The sequence below is a fragment of the Macrobrachium nipponense genome, chromosome 1, assembly GCF_015104395.2.
Source record: "Macrobrachium nipponense isolate FS-2020 chromosome 1, ASM1510439v2, whole genome shotgun sequence".
Classification (NCBI taxonomy): domain Eukaryota; kingdom Metazoa; phylum Arthropoda; class Malacostraca; order Decapoda; family Palaemonidae; genus Macrobrachium; species Macrobrachium nipponense.
The window spans coordinates 141,834,085-141,861,054 of NC_087200.1; the positions used below are offsets into that span (position 1 = coordinate 141,834,085).

The 26,970-nt window shown below is 37.9% G+C and overlaps 1 protein-coding gene across 13 annotated transcripts in view; it reads left to right on the plus strand.

Moving 5' to 3' along the window:
• LOC135219691 (NAD(+) hydrolase sarm1-like) overlaps nucleotides 1–26,970 on the plus strand; it is a 703,407-nt gene that overhangs the window by 647,785 nt on the left and 28,652 nt on the right. For all 13 annotated transcript variants that reach the window (XM_064256657.1, XM_064256658.1, XM_064256661.1 and 10 more), the window contains 3 exons: nucleotides 23,255–23,491; nucleotides 23,761–24,117; nucleotides 24,460–24,627. In XM_064256657.1, the coding sequence (XP_064112727.1) occupies nucleotides 23,255–23,491; nucleotides 23,761–24,117; nucleotides 24,460–24,627 (762 nt within the window). The remainder of the gene's footprint in view (nucleotides 1–23,254; nucleotides 23,492–23,760; nucleotides 24,118–24,459; nucleotides 24,628–26,970) is intronic.

A 26,970-nucleotide genomic window follows, 5' to 3' on the forward strand; every position in this document is an offset into this window, starting at 1 on the left:
TTCATCATCACACCAAGGTCTTTTTTAACTGCTTCCTTATTGTGATGGTTCTCATTATTAGGTCCCTTATATGCATATAGCTTTCTTTACTCTGTCTCCATAAATATTGATTTCAAATTTATCAGAGTTAAAAAATAATATCCTATTTACCTCTGCCCAATCATATAACTTTGTTAAGGTCTCTTTGTAGAGCGTCTAATCTTCATCACAAGTAATTTCTACTACTTATTCTTGTGTCATCTGCGAAAACTACTCACTACCGAATCCCTTAACATTATTGTCTATGTCTTCAATCATAATAACAAACGTTATTTGCAGCTAAACACCGTACCTTGCGGCACACCGGGATATTACCTTGGCTTCATCCGATTTCTCGTCGTTTGCAATAACTATCTGTTTTCTGTTGTGTAAAAAATTCTTTTTAACCATCTTCCTACTTTATCCACGATATTGTGTTTTCTAATTTTCTTTTTTCGCTAAATATTATTATGGTCTACTTTATCAAAAGCTTTGCAAAGTCTAAATAAACCAAACATTTCTGTTTCATTTCCCGCTTTTCATATTTTTGAATATGTTTTCACGGTGGACTAACAGTTGGGTTTGTGTACTTTTTCCGCCGGGTACGAAAACCATGTTGTCCTTTATTAAACAAATTATTTTTTATTAAATGTTTTCATAAATATTTTTTTCTTCATACCCTTTCATACACTTTCATAATATGTGATGTTAAGACTCACAGGCCTATAATTACTTGCCTCTAGTCTTTGATCACTTTTTGAAAGTAGGGTAATATATGCTAATTTTGTGCCTCATCATATATCTTGCCTGTAATTCTACACTTTGTCTTATATATTGCAAGTGGCTTTTGCGATAGAATGAAAACTACTTTCTTTAACAAAATAGCAGGAATTTCCATCTTTAACAAAATAGCAGGAATTCCATCAGGCCCTGCAGCAGCTCCAATTTTTAAATTTCATTAATAGCCTGCACAATATCAGCTTCATTAATATCTATAGTCAGCTAAATATTCACTATTTCATCCCTTACTTCTATATCATTATCTTTCATTATCTATTCTAGGGTGAATTCCTCTCTTATATCGTTCTGCAGTATGTTGCAAATTTTCCTTTTTTTCATTCGTTAAATCTCCCTTTCACAATTCTCAGAGGGCCTATTTCTATTCTTCTTTTATTCATCTTTCTTCGCAATATGAGTATAATAGTTTGGGGGTTTTGCTTGATATTTAATAGGGTTTTTTTCCTTCCAAGTCCGTTTTTTTCATTTTTCTTTTGATTGTATAATCTTTTGTTTCTGCATTTCTAATCTTACTTTTTAGTTCTAATAACTTATCCATGCACATTTTTTTTTTCTTTTGCAAGACCTTTTTTTTCCACTTTTCTGATTTCTGGAACAAGATCCTTCTGTCTCTTGGTATGCATGAATGATGTTTACTTTCTTTTCTTCTTTCGGTATATATTTTTCCACTATTATCCTCCAATATTTTATATATACTCCGTATTTACCCTTATGTCATCACTTACGAAAAATGTTATCCAAGGTCTTTGTTTAAATTCTTCATTAATTTCTGACCATTTTTATTTTTATTTTTTACTGTAGAAGTTGTATTTTTGCCATATCGCTTCCCACTTTTTTTCATTTCTTGCTGATCTCTATTTTTCACTTGCTTTGGAATGAACTGTTAATTCTATGACATTATGTCTGAAATACTCGCAATTATAAACTATTATTTCTTTAACATAATTTCATCTCGTTCACAAAAATACTAGGTCTAAAGTTATTTTTCCTTTCTTGTTGGCAGGTGATTTATTTTGTTGAATGTTGTATCTAGTAGCATATCTAATAGCTTTTCAAAAATTGCCCCTCTTATCTTCTGCATCTATTACTCTCTTTTTTTTATATGTATAAGTTACAACCACAATCTCCTATTCGTTCTTTCCATTTCTACGAAAGGAAGTTGAAGTCACCAGATAGGAGAATAGTCCAGTCCTTGTGATTTCTACATATATCATCCAATTTTTTTTCAATTATTAAGTCAAACTCTTTAGTATTTAGGAGGTCTATATATTACTATGTTTTCATCAATTTTTCAGATTCAAAAATTCTACCGCTATTAGTTCACATTCTGAGTTACTATATTTCTCATATATTTTTTTCCTTGTTTTTTTGTCTTTCCCATATATTGCGGTTCCCCCTTGATTCCTATTTTTTTCTATCTGATCTATAAGTTTGGAACCCTTTTATTTGATCATCATTCCCAGTCTCTTGGGAATACCAGGTTTTCACTTATATTCATTATATATCTATTTTTCTTTTCATTTTGGGTTAGTTCTTCTAAGTACTCTATTTTTTTCTTTTGAGTTACTCGTAACTAAACCTGCGCATTCATCACTTATGATGGTTTTTTGCGTGGTTTTTCCTTCCTTCATTTAATACTGGTAGTAATAAGGATTTTTCCATGTCTCTTTCCGTTCTGGTATGTTGTTCTTTTTTTTTCATTTCCAGAATTCTGACATTAAAAAATCCAACTTTTCCATAATATTTGATCTTCCTTCATCATAATTATTAATTTTGTGTCTGAATCTGCAATTTTCTCCGCTTTCTGCAATATCCTCTTGCATAATAAATACAGTTATTATCTCTTGAGTAGAATTTTCGGAGCTGATGCTTTGAATTTTTTGCTGACACCTCTGCATATCTCATTGGTGGTTTGCTTTTCTCTTTTACCTGATATTCTTGATTTCTCTCTTTATTTGTTTCTTTCTTATTTTGGATTTTATTACTTGGTTGGTTATTTTATTTTGATTAATGATTCATGGCTACAGGGTGCATATATTTGCATTTTTTGTCGAACTTACATCCTTTTCTGCTTTTAGGTTTTTTACATATTTTTTACGGATGCAGATCTCTGCAATCATCCCATAATCCCATCTAAGTATGCACATTTACCATATATTTCATAGTTTTGACATATTCTTAGGATGTTTGTAGTAACATCTTTCTCCAAATCTGCAATTCCCTCTTTTCAAAGGTTGCAGATTTTTGTCTTCTGTCTATTTTTTCCTTTTTTTCTTTTCCCCGTCATTGTATAGATCTGGGTAGAGCCTCTTCGGGATTTTTGCTTTTTCTGTTGTCATATCGTAATTATTTCTTCGTAGGTATGCTGCTTTATTGCCTTCATATGTAGTTTATCAATAGTATCTCTGCATCCATACTTTTATCTTGTTCTTTGTTTTCCTTATTTTTTTTCTGTCATTTCATTTTTTGTTTACTTCTCTTCGTTTTCCCTCTTCTTCTTTTATTCTCTTCTTCTTCCCTCTCTCTTCTTCATCCTCAACTATTTGTACATTCAATCTTGATTTAATAACATTGTCTATCCATGAGACATGTTGAACAAAAAATTCTTGTATCTTTTCTCAAATCTTGTATTACCTCAGCACACTGTGGATGGGTCGAATGTTGCATGCAGCACATTTTCCCTGATTAGGTTTTGTGGATTGACTATGCTATAACCAAACCTTACACAGTTTTTGCATGCTTTTGACATTCTTTTTCCTAAATGCATCAATTAGGATATTCACAAGATTTCACCTTTATTCATTTTCTTTGTCGGAATATGTTTTTGGTTTATGTATAATTTTCTTTATGAGTCTCCTTGACCACTTGATTTTTTTGGGAACTTCTTCAATTATTTTTTTCAAGATGTTTATTTTCATTAGATTTTTGTTCCAGTTTTTGAAGGATTATATCCTTCTAATATATCTATGAATGCTTTTGTATCTTTTTGGTTTAGGCACTGTTGCTGATTTCATAGATGAGAAATGCCAGTTCCCTTCCTGCTACCTCATCGTATTGCGAAATCTGCTAAAACACGCCAAATTACGCCACCTCTTCCCGCAGTTGGAACTTAAACTGCCATTCTTGTTCTGATTTATAGTATTACAACTTGATAAACTAACTTAGAAGACGCTTATCCCTACTATTTTCACACTAATCTTTAATCACCGATAGTTTTTTCACGAACACTTCTAGATATTTCTCAAATTCTAGTCGTATGTTTTAAACTTGTGATATCTGTTTTGATTATTGTGAACTTCACGCGGGTACGTCACTCACCAAAGCAAGACATGGCTACTCCACTAGAGAGAGAGAGAGAGAGAGAGAGAGAGAGAGTTTTTTTGAGTGACCGTCCTTTGCCTCAAGTAAGTAAAAGCCCTCGTGTCTTTCCTTGCACGTAAAACTGAGCACGTTGAACATCTGTTGTTGTTGTTGTTGTTATTATTGAAAGAGAGGTTGTTTGGTGAAGTGCTTTTTTTTTTTATTAACACGAACAGAAATACTTTGGTAGGCATTTGGTTAAAGGAAAAGGGAAATCCGGGAAGATGTTTATGGCCTCTTTCTCTTAATAAAAACATAAATTTTTTTTGTTTAAATTATATATATATATATATATATATATATATATATATACAATGTATCACTCCAAAACTTTTTAGTCTACGAAAACGATTATATTATTACCCCCCTCCGGTCTACCAGGCAACGTTTTCTCAGTAATCACGTAATGCTTGAACTTACTTAGAATGGACTTAACTCTCATCCCGAATTACTGCCAAAATTAGGAGAGATACGAACAGAAAGGCGTCTTTGCACATCTGTCAACGGCGCTTTCACTGACAGCATAATTGGTCTTGTTCTGGCAGTGTTACCCATTTCATTGGGCAGCTGAGAGAGAGAGAGAGAGAGAGAGAGAGAGAGAGAGAAGAGAAGTATGTTTGTATGTCTCATATTAGCGTGTTGTTAAGGCAAATATATGTAACAGGTGTGTTTATGTAATCAATAGTTTTTACCCAATTGTTTAATGAGGTAGCATTATTTGTTCAGTCATATAAATCAGTTAATATATATACATATAGACATACGTATATATTATACAATCTACATGTATATTATATATATATATATATATATATATATATATATATAATATTATTTTTTTATTTGTTTGTGTGTGTGTGTGTGGTGTGTGTGCGTGTGCACTTTAAATGAAAAAAAAGTATCATAACGACACAAATCCCTGAAGTAACGAAATAAGTTACTTGAACAAGTGAGCGTAGCTAACTTCTTAATAGGGGGACAATGTTTTCTGCAGGTGGTCGGGGTCGGTAAAGTTTTGTGTTCCTTGCACAATTCGGGAAAGACAGATTTCATATAATTATATATCTATATAGATATATATATATATATATACATAATATGTGTGTTGTGTGTGTGTGTGGTGTGTGTGTGTGTGTGGTTGGTGTGTGTGTATCTATATATAGATATATGTATAATATATATATATTTATATATGATATATATATAATATATACTTTATATATATAGTATATATATCTGTGTATGTGTGTGTGTCCATGTATATGTATGTGTATTTAATGCATTTAAATTAGAAGAATTTTATAATTTTCCCCCTTTTTTTTGTTCCTTGTAGGGAGTCCAGTACATAGGTTGCAAACGTCTCTATAGTAATATCAACGTTTAAGTGGGATCATATTTATTAATGACCTTTACTCTGAATCCCCTTAGTAGTCTTAGAGCGCCATATTCCCGCGGACGTGCCAAGTTGTTGTTTTGCCAAAGGATTCCTGGTAGGGACACGTTTGAGCGCGGACGAAGCCCTGCACAAAAAAATGTCTGCAAAATTTATATACATGTACCGAAGGGTTTGTGTACCACCAATTCTGAGAATTTTCCACAAATGGATCATTCGCTTTAAAAGGTGAATTTAAAGGGTATTTCGTATATATATGTGAGTGTGTGTGTGCGTGTTTGTGTTGCATGCAGAGAGAGAGAGAGAGAGAGAGGAGAGAGAGAGAGAGAGAGAGAGAGAGAGAGAGGTGGGGTGGTTATAAGATAACTTTTATTGTTTGTTTTCCAGTGGTATGCAAATTATGTGCAGGAACACTTTCGTTCATAAAAAAAATATGAAAACTTCTCTGCTGATATATTCATCAATGTCTAAATATTTATTCTCTTGGGCTATTTTCACTCAAGGGATGAGAGCGTGTGCAGACCGAGGCACTCTCCACATGACCTTGCATTGACCACCTTTGCGTGAGTCTGAATTTGTATGCTTGTGGGATATGTGGGTGATGCACGAAAAATCGCCTCCGCCAATTCTCTGATGTTCCGACTTTTATCTTGAGCGAAGTCTTACTTTCGTTTACTTTGATCTCTCTGCTCCCTTTCTTATTCTGAGGCTTGCGTGTTCTGTACTTGTAGGGTCATGATAGATTTGATTTTATTGGCGAATTTTTCGTTTTACATTCTAAATTTAATAAGTTATGGTTTTATTTTTTGTAATTTTTGATACTATAATCATTTTTTTCGCATATAAATTTCCCACAACTACATATGTGAAGATATTGAATTATTGATTTTCCTTGTGATAATGGAATTTCAAAGACAAAAGCTGCTTTATAGAAATTCCAGTATTATCTTCCAAAGGCGTTTTATATCCTGGAGCATCCTAAAACACTGAAAATATTTATGTCGAAATCCAATGGGGCTGCTGAAGAATCTGTAGTGATCCTCCTTACATCCCAGATGCGTTGCTTTCTGTCCTTAATTTTCACCCGTCCCGTTTGGTGTCTTCACATTTAGCTGTCCAATTTTCCAATTTTTCAACTTTGCGTCGCCCCAATTTTCAGATCACATAATTAATCGCGTCAAAAATTACTTTGAACGAACGTATCAGCAGCTCATCCCGTGAACGTATCTCCACGACGTGTGGGTGGGGGCGTTTCTAGAAAACGTAGCCGTTTAGGTTATTGTAAGAATATGAGAGAGAGAGAGAGAGAGAGAGAGAGAGAGAGAGAGAGAGAGAGAGAGAGAGAGAGAGAATTTTCACATTTTTTTTCAACCGAAATCCTTCCATCGGCTTACTCTCATTACACTTATATGCAATATAAAAACCTGTTTGTCTTTACGCATAATGCTTCGTCTCTCTCTCTCTCTCGTCTCGTCTCCATCCTCTCTCTCTCTCGTCTCTCTCTCTCTCTCTCTCTCTCTCTCAATTTGTTCGCTGCGCAAGAGGCCCAGGAGCATCTATATGCAAGTGCACGAGCGCGTAGGAAAAAATTGCTCCTATCTAATATGCATTCATGCACCCGTTTTGTAGGATATTTTTGTGAGGAGTAAAAGATTAATGAATGTGACATTGGAAATTCGTCGAACGTTTCTGTGGCATAACACCTGCCGGAATTCGGTCCTAATTGGATTTTGGCAAAGGTCGTCGTCCGTCAATATTTGGTTTAATTAGATTTTTGGCCGAGAAGTCTGCTGGAATCCATGCTTGTTGTCCCTTGTTTTCGTTTACAAACTTAAATACAGTTAGATTCCGTTGCAGTCTCTGCAGGGAAGTAAAGCTTGTTCTCTTCATTTAAAAATTCGAAGTCGCTTTTATTCAGTGGAAATCGTATTCAAAATATGAGGCTATCGAGAAGAATCCATGGCTCGGTACCATTCTATTTACGTTCCTTGTTTACGTTCATTATGGGAAACATATAAACCAGTGTTTATGGCAGCTTCTTAGTACTGTTTCAACCTCCCCTGTTCCTCTGTTTGCAGAATATTTTATTTAGCGGTTGGGTAACGACTTCCCAGAAAGTATAGTGGCTCAGTTGAGGAGTTTTTTGCAATGGATTCATAATTGTAGAGCTGAACCAGAAAAACGCCTATTATCTCATCATCTTTTCTCTGGTGAAACTCCAGGAAATGTTTGTTGGTCTTCCTTCCGTGAAAGATGTCATGCCTTCTCTCTTTGGATGAGTTCTGTGATGCCATGAATCAGTCAGTCGTCCGAAAATCGTTTTGGCACTTTTTCCATGCATTTTAATTGACGGCCATCTTAAGCTTTGTGCTTTTGTGTGTGTGTGTGTGTGTGTGTGTCTGTATGCGTGTGTGTTCGGACGCAGTAACGAAAGCTTATAGCATTTATATTGACTGCACTGTGGTTGATTTTACGTGGAAAAACCAAAGGTCTGAGCAAACTGAAAAAAACAGAATCTTTTTGTTTGTTAGCTGTTACATTTTCCCTTATTGAGAATCTCTTATAGTCTCTTAAATAAACTAACTTCAGCTATTATTTAACCTGAGTTGTGCGAGAAACAAGTCGAGGAAAGCTTGGCTGCCTTCCAGAGCCATTCGAATGCACAGAGAGAGAGAGAGAGAGAGAGAGAGAGAGAGAGAGGTGAGGGGGGGGTGTGAGGGGGGGGGGGGGGGGGGGGGGGGGGGGGGGGGGGGCTGATGGCAGTTGTAGGTGGCACCGTGGCGGTATAAAAAGCCACAGCTTTAGAAACATAGTTGTCGATGATTTGTTCCTTCACTGTCTGTGTCCGTAATCGTGAAATTTTATTTGCGTAAACTTTGCGACGGTACGCTTAGAGAAAGAACTTGCATGTACACGTGGCGATAGTTGGTTACAGCCCCGTGGTCGTGTAGGGTGTTGCAGAGGCATCCTAAACGCATCATAACCGTCTCCCCCCCCCCTCATACCACATCCCCCCACCCACAAAAAATTTTATTTTGCCCCTCCCTCCCTCTCTCTCTCTACATGTGTACGTTTGGCTGCGTCATGGTGTTCGGGGTTTGGTAGCTGGTCTTCTCACCCCCCCCCCCGTGCCATCCCCCTTCCCCCTCCCGGTAAATATAATCTGTGCTGAGGGTAAGAGATGTTTCAGTTAGTCAACAAAACACATTGAAGGTGGTGTGAAGCAGAAGCAGGCAGAAAGCGCATACAGTGGCTAGATTAAGATGCATGTGTGACAATGTTAGAAGTTTCGTGGTGATTTTCATGTTGCTTCAATGATTGGCATTTTGTGTCGTGAGTCATTCGTCTGGAGGTCTAAATCTGGCTTCCTTAGTCGAGTTTTTCAGTGAAGCAAACGGTCTAAGAACAAGTTGTACAGAATAAGAAAAAAAGTGCCAAGAATTCCTTGCAGTGGAAAGCGGTATTTCGTATTCAGGATCCCTCACGGAAATAGGCAAAAGATGTTGGTGGTTGAGAGGTTAACCTCTGATTTGAGAAAATCGAAGCAAAGGGCCCTTTTCGTCTCAAGATTTTCTTGCGGAATTTGACGCGAGGAGAAGAATGTTGATGTATAGCACCGAATATCATCATCGTCGTTACCTGCGTCGCCTCCGCCAGAATAACCTGCACGTCGTTGAAGGTAACAAGTCGCGGCAAGTGTTCCTTCAAGGAAGACTTAGTTTAGATTTACTCAAGTTTCATAACTTCTTAGGAAGAGTTCGCAGACGATTACATCTATTTCATAAAGACCCCGAGAAAGAGTTTCTTTTAGGAGAAAGAAATCGGTGTTCCTAGAGCCTGAAGACGTCTGTGATTTCGAGACGTGAAAGAAGACATTTCAAGGAAACGCTCGACTTCATAGTCATATTTTACTTAACCATTTGATGGGACACTTTGTGTGATGACTCTTGTTTGACGAGTAGTGTTAACGTAATTTTCCTTTTGATATCAGTTTACTTATAAACTTAAAAGAACAAGGAACGCTCGCAGAAGGTCAGTGATGACAAGTCCTTTGCATTTTGTAATAAAAGAACAAAAAATACTTACTGGCAAAGGTCGTTTTAAGAGAGAGGATGAACTAAAAAAAAAAAAAAAAAAAAAAAAAAGCGTCCGAACAAAACTGAACGAGCGTGTGGGAGTTACCGTCAGATTTGAACAACGAGTCCTACAGCAACTTATTATAGGAGGAGCAGCAACGGCCAAAGCAATAGTTCGAGTGTGTGTGGGGGGGAACCGTTCAAGGCTGTATAGTGAGCCTTATCCTGTATCTTCAGATCCCCATCGGTGGCTCCTCTCTTGCACAGAACCTTCGGCACGCAGCAAAGATGACTTTCGGCAAGGTGCGCTCTGGCTGACCTTTGTTGTGTGTGCGTTTCTTAGCGTAAACGAAATGTTTCCGTGTTTGCGTTTGTGATTTGAAATGTTTGTGTGAAGTGATTGCGTCTGTGTATTTGTGACCTGACATGGATGCTTGTATTAGGTGATTGTTTGTGACTTTTGGTAATTTCAGAAGCACGATCTTTTTATCCTGCATATGTTTGTGTCCATTTGCGTTAAAAGAATATTTGAATTCGTCACTTGAAATGATCGTTTTTAACAATAGCGTATTCATAAATTGGAAGAATGTTTTGGTTACTCCTTCACTGGTTATGTATTTATGATTTTTTTCCCTCATGAGTTGTCTGTGAGAACCCCGAAATCTCGCATTAAATCGCCAATTACGAAAACCAAATCCTTGAAAAGCCATTTCCTCCTCCGTGCATCGCCCGTGTCTCACTCGACCTTCGGGAGTTAGCGATCATGTCCCACCGTGAAGCGTATGGTAGATAGGCCCTCTCCGGACTCTCTAGTACATAGTGCCGTCTGTTCTAAAAGAGGAGGGAGGCCTAAAGGGACGTGGGGCTGGGGGTTGGGGGGAGAGATTCAAGGCGTAGGGTAACACGGCAAATTATGCGCAATTGCCGGTACGTTATTGTTATCCTTCCCTATATGCAGGTAGGGGGTAGAGGAGGACCTCACGAAACGAGACGTACCGGTTTAACCTGAAAATTCAGGTATGCGGCTTAACTGACAAGCCTAATGGAACACTGCCTTCAGCGCAGATAAATTCGTGGCCGGAACTTACCTCCTCTCTCTCTCTATCTTCTCTCTCTCTCTCTCTCTCTCTCCTCTCTCTCTCTCATAAGGCGGTGTAAATTGTGGCAAAGGATCCAAATGTTTGGGAAATTTCGTCAAAATACAATGTCATTTGAGATTATATATAATATATATATATATATATATATATATATATATATATATATAATATATATATATATATAATATATATATATATATATATATGTGTGTGTGTGTGTGTGTGTGTGTGTGTGTAGGCGCTAGCTCGTGTATGATTTTGTATACGCACACCGGAGAAAGATTAACGGTAAACTGCTTGTGTTGTAACATAACATTAATGTTTGGCATTTGTCATGGCAAAAAATGAATATAACCTTTCTCGCTGAGTACCACCGTCATTATGCGACCTTTTATCCAGCAAGGCACCTGTGTTTGGATTTGGTAATTTGAGACTGCTCTGTTACTCGTTCATTTTAAGGTGATCGACACACTCTACTTTTCATTTCTGAATCTTCGGTGAAATTGTGAAATTTACTCTCATCGATCGTCTTTAAAACAATCCCTGATCGCAGAGTAATAAACCGAAATTATTCATTTCACATTATTTATATATGTTCGCGAATTAATAATTAACTTAGTTTTCATCTTTAAAATGTTTGAAAGTGATCACGAGGATTTATTTCCGTTAGACGTACAGTTTTCAGAATTGTGAAAATGAATAGCACATAGATTTATTTGCACAGCTCATTGATAGGAAATCATTTCAAGTAATTCGTGTCGTTAAACCAATGCAGATAACAATTATTAAAAAATCGTACATCCCAAATGTCCTTAGCGCCAAACAGTTGCGGAAGATACCCATTTACAGCAGATGCATTAGTTAAACCGAAGCAGGGAAGAAGTAAAGAGACTTCTGATTATATGGTCCGTCCCCCTACCCACACGGCCACATCATATTTCCCCTTAAAGCTCGCGAAAGTAATAGAGTCATGGAGAAAGACCACCTCTGCATTTTCGAGCCGTAGCCTAATTTGAAACGTAAGCGACGCGTCTTACATCATCCATCGACGCCCACAGGTAAACCAGCGTGCACTTCTCTGACGCCGACGCCCATTTGTTCTTTCGGTTTAATCTGGAGAGGAGTCGTGCTTTTATTCTCTTGTCGAAGATGAATGGCTGTGTTAGGGAACTTGCACTGTAGGGTGAGCGGTTCCTCTCCGCTCGCGTAAATGGAGGTGAAAAAATAAACGACATTGTCTAATTGATCTTCGCGGCAGTGAAGAAGAGGCGGAAGATCTCTATGGAAGATACGGTATGTTTTAGTGAGTGTGCTTTTTTTTCTTTTTAACCTTTAATGAAGAGAGATGCTGTCATTTGTTTCTGCGGACGGTGTGGGCGACCAGTTTCTTTTTTTGAGTGAAGCGACGGTGTTTTGTGTTGTGTTACATGGGAGTACGTTGTGTTTTCCGCATTATTATTTCCTTTGAGGCAGTGTGTGGTTCAAGAAGACTGATGAACTTGCAGCTTTAATTAGGTATCCTTCGCTGTTCATTGTCATGAGCCACTGATCCTCCGGCTTGCGTACGAGATTCGCTTAACGAGGTGGGAGCGTCTTCTTTTAAAAACACAAACGCTTCTTGAGTATTGGTATTAGTATATTTATCCGTGTGAATTATATTGTTTCCATGTGCAACTACACTTGCGTGTATACGTATGTGCGTGTGTATTGAAGAAACTGGTTTTGCTTTGGTAAATATTTTAGTTCTGTTCAAGGAAAGACAACAATTAACGTTTGTGACAACCAAACCATACTTGCCAGCTGACAGGCCCTATTTTTCCTTTGTCACCAACTGAAAAAGTGGTCGCCTGTTTATTCTTTGCTAACGTAGCTAATTACTGCTCTTGGGCAATAGCACTGTATTTCATTCTAATGATGATGGTCTGTGCAAATATATGGTATGCTTAAATCTTTATATAAAAAAAATTATTGATCGGAGGTCAAGATTTTGAGTAATTGCTGCCAAATACTTTTTGTGGGGGGTGGGGGGTCGCCCCCACCCCCCCGTGGATTTACTCTTTGGTGACGAGTGTTCGTTTGGTAGCAATTTCTAATTATCTGTTAGATTTCGTGTTGGAAGTGACGACTAACGTGCTTTGATATTCTGCCACCTAGGGGTTATTTTCTGTCTTCAGAAATACTTGTCTGTATTTACGAGAGAGAGAGAGAGTCGGTCGTGGCCATCTTTTCTTTCTTAATTTGGCTTGATGAGTATCTATCAAATCTACGGCAACGATTAGACACCATTCAGTAATCGTTGACTAAATTCGGCTTGAATCGGTAGCATTTCCTTGAAATTTTGGGTTTCCTTAAGATTGCGGTGTTTGACATAACTGCGTTGTAACAAATAAAAGCAGTGTAAGGTAACACTGCCTTCTCCTATTACTAAGTACTCGCATGCGCTTAACAGTAAGAGTGGTTATTTACTTCGGTCATTTTTTCAGAAAATAAAAATCCCATCTAAGACTTACAGAATATTAATTTCAAAATGTCCTAAACAATTATTATGTAATTATATTAGGGTACATTACCTTCGCTGACCGATTAGCGTAACTTTTCGCTGGATTGCGATTATCATCTTGACTACTGTAGTGTAATATAAATTATGCACGTTTGGTGCTCGAGGTTGATGGGACCTTCCGAGATATAAATTTGTATTCGCCTCACTTGTATAGATTCAGACGGGGAATGAGCTCTTCAGAATTATTCGTGATTTAATCTCTCGCGAGTTATTTTGTAGTTTAGGCGGTGTGGTCTCACACGTGTCAAAACTATATATTTTCTTATATCGGTCTTGCATCTTTTGCCAAATTTCCTTATGCGTCTGGTTCCTTTGTATTGAACTTTTTTAGGATAGTTGAAGGCCCAGGTGCCACCTGCCTCTTCATGATTCTTGTCAATATTTGCCTTCCACTCCGTAGTTTAAGGTCTATTTTAGTCTTGGAGCGAATTCTCGTCTGGTAGAAGATTCTATTTTTGTCGTATGATTCACTGTCCCTCCGTTAGGAAATGTATGGAACTTTATGCAGTTTTATGTAAATGTTGCTGATTGTAGGTCTGTCTTCATCATAAGCATAGAATTAGGTAGCGCTGATTTCAGTTTTTTTTTTTTTTTTTTTGGGGGGGGGAGACTTAAAGATAAATATGTGTTATGTTCTTTGGTTTTTAAATACACCTGGAATTAGATTCCCTTCTTGTGGAAAAGACAGAAGATCAAAGTGATCCTTATTCTTAGATGGATGTCAAGTACATAATGTATTAATATTTATGTAGAGGTAAATTATCCTTCGCTCAGAAAGTCCCACCAGCACCTGAGTAGCAGGGTTATTGCTTGACGACCTTTCCGGGCCAGAAAGACGGCAGTCGAGTTCAGCGTCTTTTCTTTCGTGATTTTTTCTCCCTTTCAGTTTTGAAAGTGTTCCCAGGGCTGGTTTCATACGATAACCAGAGGATTAGCTACTGTGCATAAATAATTTTTCACCAGTACTCGTTTATTTGGTTAATTTGTCAAGAAGATTGATCTTAGCCTCAGTCGGTAGTCGTCCTCCTTACAATTAGATTAACTAGTTCCTGGTGGTAAAGTTTCCTTTGTATGAATAAGGAAATATAAACAATTGTTTGTACCGTTGAAATGGAAATATAAGTTTTAGAAAGAAGAAACTAGTATATGTTTTGAAATACTGAGAACAGTTAAGGATTATAATTAAGAACTGCATGTGAATTTTTTTCTGCTTCAGCAAATACAACAGTAATGAATAATGCGGTATGTATGCGCACACAGGCGGATTTTCCGTTTAATAACACCGAATTTCGCGTTATCTTTCTTTATGAGCCTTGCGGAATGGCCTCGTAGCCACCAACATGTCCCTAAAGTCGTAGCTTGTGTATTCAGCACATAGGGATGTCACCTCTAACGTCGTTCTGCTGTGATCTCCGATCGACCCAGCTTTATGATACTGCACACGAAACTCGTCAGACAGTGTTTTTGTTGCTATATTAGGAAAGATTTGCTTTGTTGCCATTGTTAGAGAACTGGTCATTCGGACCAAATATAAGACTCAAGTAGTAATATCCTGTAGCAAGGGTAGTAGTGTATTATCCCTTCAAAGAAGTCACTGTTAATATCCTTGAAATGGAGGCTATTTTGATATCCATTAAATGGATGCATTGTTAATATTCTTAAAACAAAGCCAGTATTATTATCCTTCAAAAAACGAGGTACTTTTAGTAACTATTAAACTGAGACTGTTGTTAGTAATCAGTAATAAATGATCCTTCAGCCTTGTACAGACGGCACTGAGTGAACAGACTATCGGAGTCGCGTCGAAGGATGCCAGATGTTTTGTAATATGATCTGTTCTCCTTGAATATTATATCGTTCAGCCATTCGAAAAAAGATGACGACTCTTCTGTTAAGGCCGTAATATTGATTTTATCTACTAACTAATCGGGAAAATAATATCAGTGTTATTAACAGCGCGAGGGATGTTTTCAGTAATTCCTGATGTATTCCAAATGTTAACAACACAACCTAAGTTGAGAAATAATGTACGGAAGATATTTTTTGCCCTAATCATGGCTGTTGAGTGGTGATAATAATGATAATGGTCCATTTTCTTCTATCACTGTTAATGCTAAAAATGCATTCCTCTCTAGGTTATTATCAGCCTACATTAATTAGGACATTCCACATGGTGGGCTGCCATACCACTTGGTATGGAAGGTGCTGGACGAATATATAGCCAGGAGCTGCAACCCCGTTAATTGTATTTATGACTGGCTAATTACGACCATTGTAAAAGCTGTAGGGATAGCACGCACGTAAGATGCTTATGGCGAGAGTAATTTGTTTCTGTTATTCTTTCTTATCGATAGTTTTGATTTATGATAGGCAGATTTGTTATTTTTCTGAAGTATTTGCCTATCTTTTTTTCGCTATCATAGGAAAATCACTGCCTTCATTTTGCATATAGGAATATTTTAGGGTAGAATTTTAACTTAAGGCTTATTTTTTTAAATATTATTCCATGTGGAAATGACCGATCACAAATTCAACTTGCACTAGAAACAAGTCGTCTACATACCATGTTGGTTTAGCGTTAAAAAATCTTTCCATGAAGAATCACTACGTTTATTACCCTTCATATTCTTTTAGTACAGCATCATACCTCTCCGAGTGGGTAGTATGGGCAAGAACAATTTCGAGGTAATCGAGTACGTTCACTCCACATGCCGTCCGTAGGTGGCGGTCGTAAGGAGTATGAACATTCCGTCCTTGGCCTTGGAATGATAGCCTCTGTCTCTCCTTTTTTTTCTTAACCTCCCCCCCTCCCCCCAGCTCATTATATCATCCCCCCTTCCCCCCAAATCATCCTTTGAAGATGTGTTTGAGAGAGGAGAAGGAATATGCTGCTACGTTACTGTTCCCATCTCGTGGCTGTTTACATTCATTGGCTCTACAGATGGATGTGGGTACTAAGATTTAGCGGGGTCTTCTTTTTTCATTAACCATACCCAGTGCCAACTCGATGCTGCTGCTGCGCTCTCTCTCTCTCTCTCTCTCTCTCTCTCTCTCTCTCTCTCTCTCTCTCTCTCTCTCTCTCCTTCCAAGCTGAGGTTCAATTTAAATACATTTGTTTGTGGGTAACGTTATGTAGTCTTAACATGGAATATGCATTGGCGTTTATATTCTTTCTACTTTTTCTTTTTAAATTTCAGATGAGTTTTAATTTTAAATATCAAATAGCGTATTTGCCAGTCAGGCAGACCTTAAGTATGTGCTTATGATCCTTCACGAAGTCCACTTCATTAGCATTGTATGAGATATCGACCGGTATTTAACAAATACAAATCATAAGCAAATTTGCATGCAGCCGAAAGCCGAAGAAAGGGACTCATGCAATATGCCCATTTTTAAACAAGTTCAAAGGAGACGCTTGTAGTTCCGGGTTGTTCAGTCTGATAGTGAATTCAGAGCCTTAATTGTCTCGCTGCTCAGTCTGACTCGAGTTCCAGCGTTTCCGTGTCACACCACAGCTCTCGGGGGGGCGGTATTTGTTCGTTCCTTGCTGAACGGCATCGTGACTGGTAGAGGAGTGATAATGATATATTTTTCTTTTATGTGCACGAGTGTTGTAGGACAATAAAGGAATGGTGTACGGTATCTATATTCCGTGTACTGTCAATAATAATAATAATAATAATAATAATCATAATGAGTACTCATTATGATTTTTATTATTGTCAAAAATTATTATTCATTTTACCATATAATTTCTGTAAGACGGCATGCGATGTTTAGTATGTACTTGTGTATAACATCAACTGCTCCTACTACTACTACCACTACCAGTACTACTACTAGGGAGTAATAATGGAAATCATTTATCTTACCGAGTTATATACGTGAGGAAAGTTTGATGCATTATTTTTGAAGATTTTAAATATCTTGAGTTGTTGGGCTACCACAGGATGTCGTGTTCTCGCCATTATTTTCATACGGCCTTTTTTCATTCCTAATTTCCAAAAATGCATTGGAGGATATTGGTTAATTCTTGAGCTGAGAGTAGGTCACAAAAATAAGTAATAACAGTCTTATGATAACGCTAATGACGACAAAAAAAGGGGCAATAACAGTTTCATCATGGCGGGTACATCCGGGAAGGAACGGCATGGACAGGGCCTATAGGGAACTGAGCCCAGTTTTCTCAAACTTCCTGCTGTAGTAAATCATATTCCCTTGTGACTGTTGTGTGACGTGTCGCGCCTTTTAACCAGTTCCTGTGCATGTTGAGCGGAATCCTTGAATACACGCCGAGATCCTCGTGCGACTTCACATCTTTAGGGAGTGAATTGGCTGTATTACTTATAAGGTAACGAAGTAAATTACTGACGCTATACCAATTACATTCTGCAGCGAAATGTTTCAAATTTTGTATACTTTTCAGTTTAGTGCTATTTTTATGATTTATCAATGATGTAATATTCAAGGCGTAGTGTACGAATCGGAAGGGGTGTTTGACAAAAAAAAGAGAACTAAAATATTAAATCGTCAGGTTCTCTTGGGCTGCATATCCTGGTAGTTTATTCCTACTACCCATCAGCCTTACAATGGAAGGAATACTAATGAGCATCCCTGGTTGAGTCGAGACTTGACCTCGACAGCGTGGCATAAAATAACGTGAAATCTTTGAACCCCGGGTCCACACCAGTTCACCTACTCCATCTCACACTTTGTCACACTTAAGAGGTCCCTTAAGGCAAGTGCCCATGTCACCAGAGCTTGTGTTCATCAGTTATTGTAATTCAGTTATATTTATTGATTAACTACTACTGTCCTCTTTCACACACACACACATACACACACACACACACACACACACACACACATATATATATATATATATATATATATATATATATATATTATATATATATATTGTATATATATATATATATATAATGTGTATAAAAATTCTGTTAAAACAGGATACGTCTAAAGTACAAAAGGCTCATTAAAACACTGGTTTAATGCTAAGGGCTATATTACGGTGGACTGACTTCTACCCTTATCAATGTCTTTATGGGCTTTTATATATTTATATATATATATATATATATATATATATATATATATATATATATATATATATATATATATAAATCGCCCAGTTTTCCACTGGGCTAAATGGAGAGACATTTATGTTTATGTACGACACCTAGAAACCAGTCCTAGCTCAATATGGTTGTTTGTGTGAAAAGGTCAGTGTCATTCACTTCATCATATTCTTATGAATTATACATTTTTTTTTCTAACGACGAAGACCTCCTTAAAGATAGACTAGTTTAGGGCGGGGTATGCAATGCCCTGGCGCTTGGGTGCCCAGGTTCGTTATGGGTGGAGTTCGCAAAAATTTCAGGGTCTGACTATAGTACGACACTTGAGTTTTGCCAATATAATGCAAGAAGATGCTAATGTCTTTGTGGCAGAGGCTTTGTGCAAACAAAGTGGAGTATAAATATATCGCTGTTATGGTTGGGCACTTCTGCTTCTCTGCTCAAATAGCCCAGAGGAAATTTATTCGTGAATAAAGCTCTTCTGCAAACACTCGGTCACAAAGAAGTCGGTCGCTTGACAAATAAGGATTTTCTGGCAGTGTGCCCTCTTCCAATTGGCTGTTGTTCCTTGTCCTTCCGAGGGGGTTGATAGTAATAATGAAACAGGTAAGATAAAAGGGAAAAGAAAACTGCAAGAATAAATTTGTTTGTTACTGTTCTTGTAGTGCAATATATTAAGCTGTTTTTGTTGTCGCCATCATTGTTGTGTATGCGTTGGCTGACGGTTAATTTCATTGCACGTTTATTTTTTTGTTCTGTTTTTCTTCGTTCTTTTTCATCCTCTTCCTCCTCCTCCTTTGTCATCGACTTCACTTATTTCTTGCTCTTGAGTTTCTTTACGAGAGGAGACGTGGGAAGTAGGCGTAGCCTTTTGGAAGAGTCCCGGGTAGTCGTTAAGGGTGATCATGATGGCTTAGGCTCTCTCTCTCTCCTCTCTCTCTCTCTCTCTCTCTCTCTCTCGGTCTCTTCTCTCTCTCTCCTCTCTCCTCTCTCTCTTTCCGGAGGAGGAGAAGGAGGAGGAGGAGGAGGAAGAAGAAGAGGAATCTGATAGACAAAATTTCTTACCTTTATGACTTTCTGCTTAGCGTGGTCAAAATAATTTTCTCCCGCATACATATTACTTATTTTTAAAAATTCAGTATACGGTGGAGCCAACTCTCTCTCTCTCTCTCTCTCTCTCTCTCTCTCTCTCTCTCTCTCTCTCTCTCTCTCTCTCTCTTTACGGTTTTCAAAGTGTAGAATGGCAGCTATGTAATGAATGTCGCCAAGTTCGTACCCCTCATTAAATTATGTAAATTTGGTCTGGCTATAGGCGTCGAATATTGGACGTATTAGAGCACTTTATGCTCTATCTAATATTTAGGATGTTTTGACCACTTGTCGGCAACAAGATTGGAGATTATGGCCTGAGTGGTGTGTCATAAAGTTTATTATTCATAGCTGGACTTCACTCCTACACTAACAGTATCGCCAATATCGTTTTATATCAGTGCCTTTGGCATTAAAAATAATAATCCCTTGGGTGATGATATAATTATAAACTGCTTTTGCGAGACTACTGAGTCACTCCCAGTAAACTCTCGTCGGATTTCTTGAATGGAAGGTAAACTCTGATGAAAGCGGAGTAGAAAAAAAATTCCGGAGAAGTGTGGAGGAGACCAAGGGGACGGGAAACAAAGCAGTAGAGGGAAACCAGTACACTTGGGGCAAACGTTGCCACGTGGGTGTTGATGACGGGCAAATCCATGTTCTGACGTCTGTTCAGGGGAAGCGCTTTTGCAGGATGAGAAGAACAAAAGAAATGACGAAACCCAACAAGTGGAGGTAATTGCCTTTGCATCCTCACGGCACTTAATTAGCTTCGAAGTTGATTGCTGGTGTGACCACGAGACTTATCAGATTTTGAAGGAGATTTATGGCTCTGTGATTTAATTACTACTCAGGGGTGAGGCGCCACCGAATTATCTGTGGGGATGGGGGCGTGTCGGCCCCCTTATCGAGGCATTATTGAAACTCATTTTTGTGCTGACGTATCTTTGATAAGAGGTGTTAAGTTGGTTGAGCCATGCTTACTGAAATTTTTTTTCTTACATTTGCTGTTCTTTCTTTCAACTACACCACGCCACCCCCCGCCCCAACCCTCATCCCAAATCCCCAAATCCTTGACACTTTTGGGTTTTATAGCCATCGTGCCAAACGTTAATTAGTGATCCCACATGCATTAACCTGATTGGATTAATTAATGGCCAATCTAGTGAAAGGCTTGGATTGTTTATGGCTTCTTTTGAAGGTTAACCTGATGATATTTTAGGCGACGAAAGGTTTTGGTTAATCTGGTGCGGTATTACCTATTTATTATTTTTTATTTTGGTTTGGATATGAAATCATGTCGTATACTATTCTTGAATAAAACAATTTTCAACAGAATTTAGTTTATATTCCTGATAAAATTATATATTAAAAATTAATTTGTTGTCCGAAGTTAATCTACAACTCTTGTGCAATGACACGAACGTGTTCTGTTGCTGACTAACCCTTGCAGAACCTAGGGGAGCATCGTCAGGAGCCGGTGATGGGTGGGGGAGGGAGTGAGGGGTGAAGGGGGCGGGGTGAGGATTGTTGCCTCTTGGCAGCGATTTTTAACGTCCTTAATCGTGATTGGGTGCCATCGGATATGTCGTCATTCTTACGTAAGCTTCACCTTCCTGAAGAGCCGTGTTTCTTTGCTACGCGTCGTCGTCGGTGCGTGATGTGGTATGCGAATAGGCGTGGAATTCGATTTATAATCGAATCATCGTCGTCGATATCGTTATTCGCATTGCTTGAATTCGCCCGCAGTGTTGTGTGGTTAGGTATCGATGTTTCAAAGTCTTAAATCCTTGATATTTATGGACTTTCCTCGGTGATCGTCATAAGAATGGCCATCAAAGTGAGCAGTAATACATTATTTATCTCGCGAACTCTTATAAATGTAACATGACACACGGTGATGGTATACTTGGGCCTTCAAAAACTTGAGGACGTGAAGACTGACCATAACTCTCAACCGTATTTTGACCCACTCACAACCTGTTATTTAAGTGTTGGCACTTGGGTTGATTTAGTGTTCAGATTGGTATCAGTTTTAAGGATTCTCGCCATTGCTTAATTACAGGAACGCTCTAATCTATGTCCCCCTGCCCATTTCCGTGTAGGGGGGAGGGCCATTTATGGTTTTGGCAACCCTAAGTAAGTAAGTTGAACAACTTCGTCATATTTTCATCCTAGTAACATTAGTATGCGATATGTTCACCATTTACGTAAATTAAATAGTGCTTTTATTCTTCTGAATGAATCGTTTATCGGTACTCCTTGAATAACCTGTAATTATCAGCATGTTAATTCATTCTTGTCACGTAATTTTACTTGCCTTAACTAAGGAACGTAATCCCTCCTGTTATTAGCGATCAGGAACTTAACCATTAATTCATTATCGGTAATTTTGCGGCAGTCAATATCCATTGTAGTAGATTACCCTTTGGAAAGCGGTAATTGCGTGGTTGGAAGTCATTCGTTTAGGGTACATGATATTTATGACGATCGTTCCTTGTACTTAGCTGCATATTGTTAGAATATGCTTAATTTATGGACATTCACTTTACATACGTAATTTCCTACGCCCGTTACATTCACATAAAATTGTCTTTCATGGCATTTGCTGTTACAGGTTATTTCAGTGAACAACAGATTTTAAGCGATGTACATGCACACTGGGTATGCACATAATTAGATTACGCCTATGTACATTCACAGAAAATTTCTCCAGCTTTCTATTATTATTATTATTATTATTATTATTATTATTATTATTATTATTATTATTATTATTATTATTATTATTATTATTAACTAATCGGTTGCCTTTATCTTTCGCCGTTTTTCCCGTTAAAGTTCTATAGTTAAGCAATCATAGCATTGATGCAAAGTAAAAGAAATAAATAACAGTTATGATAGAACGTCTTCGCACGATTGAAATTTCTCCTGTGTTTATTACCAACAGGTAATTATGCTGTAAAGAAATACCTGGATGGCCTGAGTTCGAACGTGTTAATGATAGGAATTGGGTGGATCCATTTGAGTATTTTATGGTGCTCACATAAATGTGTCTGTGATAAATCATAGAGAGAGAGAGAGAGAGAGAGAGAGAGAGAGAGAGAGAGAGAGAGAGAGAGAGGAGGGGCGGAGCGGGCTGAGCCGTTAATGACAGTTCTAGTGAATGGAATTGGGCAGTGACACGAAAAGAAGAAAGGGGAAAAATAAAATTGCCTGAAATCACTGCTTTATGCCTGTAGTGTGAATAAAGGTCTTGCTTTATAAACTTCATCCGTTGTATTGTTGCAGTGAGATGTTTCCTTTGCGATACGTTATTCATTGTTTATCTTGTTTTTTACTCTGGATCGTATATGCATTTGCGGAAATTATTTGTAAGTCACAGTGCATGTCTTGTGCCTTCATTTCATCTAAGGATAGAGGCATTGCTGGGCAGGCCTCTTGATAATCATTTTGAACAACGATTGAGCTTTTAAATTTTGATTTAAAAAAAAGTAATTTGTCTTCCCTTGTGTATAATTAACGTATAACATTCAGAGCACTGATGGTAAATGTTTATAGTAATTTGATACAGTGAGTGTGCCTTTAACCTGTTAATTATGGCCTTTGACTCAGGTTAATTAATTTGAGTGCAGGGTTTTATATTTGCATGTTTTTAACCCACCGTGTAACGTGATTACAAAGAGGTATTTTTACTTATGGTGTACAGTAATATACCTGCTCAAGTGTCCCATTGTAAATGAAAGTATTTTGATCTTTTCCAGCACATGAGTAGCAGTAGCAGCACCAGTAGGAGTACTAGTAGCAGTAGCCAATTAAAGAGATCGCAGCATACGTCTCACTCCCACTCCTCGACCAACTTAAGTGAAGTCAAGTCCTCCAGTACCAACTTAGGTCTAAGTGAACACAAGTCCTCGTCTTCAACTATCAACAAGTCTAACTTATCTGAACTTAAGTCGTCCATGTCCGAAGTCAAATCTAATATAAGTGAAATGACGTCGGTAAGTAACAGCACTCGAACACACCTTCAATAATATGGATTATTTTGGAAACTGTTCGTGGATGTTTGGCTGTTTAAGATCTATCATCCTAAAATGTTTCTTGTGATTTTATCTGTATGCCCTTGATATCATCCTTATAAAGTAAGAATGGAAAAGTACGGCAGTAGTTTGCATGCAGAGCAGAACCGTTATGGTCTCAGAAGGGCCCTAAACTATTCTTCCTCTTTGGGCATTAAACTAAATTGCTTTCCTGTTTTTGTCTCTTCCAGCAAAGTAATAGCGTCAACTACAACCGCTCGATGTCGCTAGCGAGCAATTCGGCTCTGCAGCAGAGCACCTCGGCCGCTAGCTTACAGGGCAGCGGTTTCAATAAGCTCAAGGCCTCTGGTTTCAACATGGGTTCCATGGACGCCCTCAACGACGTCATGCAAATGGGTTCCACGGAACAGTTAGCCCTTCCCGACGTCGAGGGACCCGAATTCGACCTGCAAAACGCCCTGGCAGCTCAACAGGACCAACTCAGTTCCTCCCCTCTGGCATCGACAGGCGCTCTCACAAATAGTAATAGCAATACCAAAGAGTTAAAGTTCCAGCAGAAGAAAGTTACCTCTTCGCAGACTACTAAGGTCAGTCAGATCTCGTTATGGCGTTTTGACGCCTCCAGTTGGTGTTTATTACCAGTTATTTTGTGTATTTTGTCTTTCTGATCGTTATCTTCTCAATTTTGTTAATGTTCTTTTATAAACAATATGGTTCTTGGGGTGCAATGTGTGAAATCTAATAACCAGTGAAGGTTCGATTATGTCTGTGAGGAAGAAAATGTTGTCTTTTTGCTTCGAACCAGAAATGAGGTCTTGTGTGACCAGTACAATACATGGATACAAATAAATGTGTAACTTCAAAACTTTCAGTATTTCACATGATATGAGTGGCTAACATTTACCTGTATATTTACTTGATATTGATAGGTTGTGACCGATAAAGATAGTTACGAATCAGCATCCGGGCAGTCCTCAGAGTCCCGGAAATTGCAGTCTGGAGATGTCTCCTACGAAGAGTCCTCCAAGAAGGCTGCCACCAAAGCCAAACTCGAAGTGGACGGCGTCACTGCAGAGAAAGCGGCGGCGATATCACAGGTAGGACACCTTTTCATTACGGAGAGAAAGAGAGGGGTTGGGGGAAAGCAGATGTATCGCAGTAAAACACATGTTCTATCGTTACATTAAAGGGGAGAAACAAAGGTATGGTATGCAAAAGCGTGCAAATTCTCTCCGCATATTCTCGTATCCTAGAAACCACTTCTCCCCTTTCATCTCGCTCCTTTTCTTTGTTTTTCTTGCGGGATCATATTTGTCATCTAACGTACAAGAGGAGTGGAAAGAGTATCTTATCTTTCCCGTCCAGCTAGATGCAGCCTATTAGTTTCACGTCCAGTATATTATCGCAGGCAGCTGTCCCATCACTTGCTATTAAAGCAACGCCGTTTAGATGTCCCTTGTATTGTTTGAAAGGTCTAGCGGCTTACCTTGGGCACTTTGATGATCTTATCTGTAATTTACTCTGAGCGTGGGATGGGTGCCTGACTTGGCTGTACTAGTATTTGTAGAAGCAGTGTTTTCTTGTATGATTTCTTGGTTTTTGATTTGTCACCTATGCTACTGAGATATGAGACTTTCTTCTTTTCGAAAATTGTAGTTACTAATAAAGCAAGACACGAATTGAACACCTTTGCTGCATTTAGGAATGTCTAGCTTATTGTAACTATTTGCCTGATATTTTATTGGTATAAAACAGTAACCCATTAGACCAAGAGTAAGGAGACTTTCTGAATTTTAGATTTTCAACTATTATTAATTCTTTGCTGCCGGACACTTTTGAAGATTTGTCTACTTATCGTGTAGAGAATATTGTGGAGGAGCGGCATTAAAATTGTACTAGTATCCCCCGACAACTTACCATTCTCTACTATTGTGAAATGAACGTTTTCTATGAGGGTGCCACATGTGAGGTGGAACTTTGGTATAATATTTTTATCGAACGTGTATTTTAACTTGTCTGTAATGGTGATAGGAATTGCGACGGAGGGAGGGGAACTAGAAAAGCTTAATATATCTCACGGTAAAGATGAGATTTTGGAACTGGAAAAAACGAAAACTCTAAAAGGCAGACAGGGGCAAAAGAAATGAAAATAGTAGAGCAACTGTGGACGAACGGAATACAATGGAAGAGATGAAAATGAAAAAAATTCAGTCCTTGAATATAGAATAAGAGAATCCTACAGGCAGGAGAGGGAAAGGAAATGGTATACATGCAATACCCGGAAAAGGAGAAAAATACGCAGCTAATCATCAGAGAGGAAATGCCTACTGTGAAAAGTAGAAACAAGACTAGCAAGGAAACGGAAGTAGGTAGTCAAAATATGACAATGTAAAGAGCGTAAAGAAAAAAAAAAAACTTTCATTGAGAGCTAAGACTAAGAGCCTTAACGAATATATCTCCCTTTCATTAAGATTTAAGACTAGTATTCTTTATGAATATCTCACAAAATATTCTTATGATTAATAGAATTAGAAATAGAGGAATATTCCATTGTAAATTGTGAGGTTAGAGAACCCCTCACAGGGTAACCTTGCCAGACTGCAGTACGTACCTACTGTGTAGAAAGTAGAGAAGGAAGTAAAAACTGACACCACTACGAATAGATTTAAATTAAGTTTACATATCGCCGAAAAGAGAGTAACTAATAGGAATAATGGAAGATTGTGAAATATCCGGATGGGATCTAAGCCGTGGCTTAAATATATTGAAATAAAACAAGTTGACAGAAGAAGTGAAGAACTGGAGGAATGCGAGATAACGAGTGTTTAAGCAAGGATTCACAGGATTTACACCATTATTCAAGATAACATTTAAGATTTTCAAAGAAATAAGGAGGCAGGGAGATGAATTTGTGGATGAAGCTTTGGATATTGGATCAGTGTTATTTGGCCAATGACAATAGCTAGGGAATAGAACAAGGTTAGAATAAACGGAAATGTAATTGATAGTAACAAGGATGACAGTATACTTCATTAACAGAGATGGTATGGAATTAGTTAAAGAAAAAAACTGTATCCTGGTCTAGAATGTCAACCATAACATATAATGGATAGAGACTTAAAGTGACAGAAAGTAAGGAATACCCAGGAATAATAGATAACAAGCGCATATTCAAGTCACAAAAGATGAAAATCACAGAAAATGCGGAGAAACTGGCAAATATAGTGTGCTCGATTTTAGGGAAAATCTACAATAAATTAATAAGGAAACTTGATTTTAAAGGAGTAACTCTTGTTTCAATATTCTAAGATGATGACCTGAAAGTCAAGGGGACACAGATGAGAAACACAATGGTATTGCATGTTAGCTAGTTGGAGATCTTGTAAGCATATTAGTTCTACTATCATTTTGCAACCCTCATGAAATTATCATTATTATTA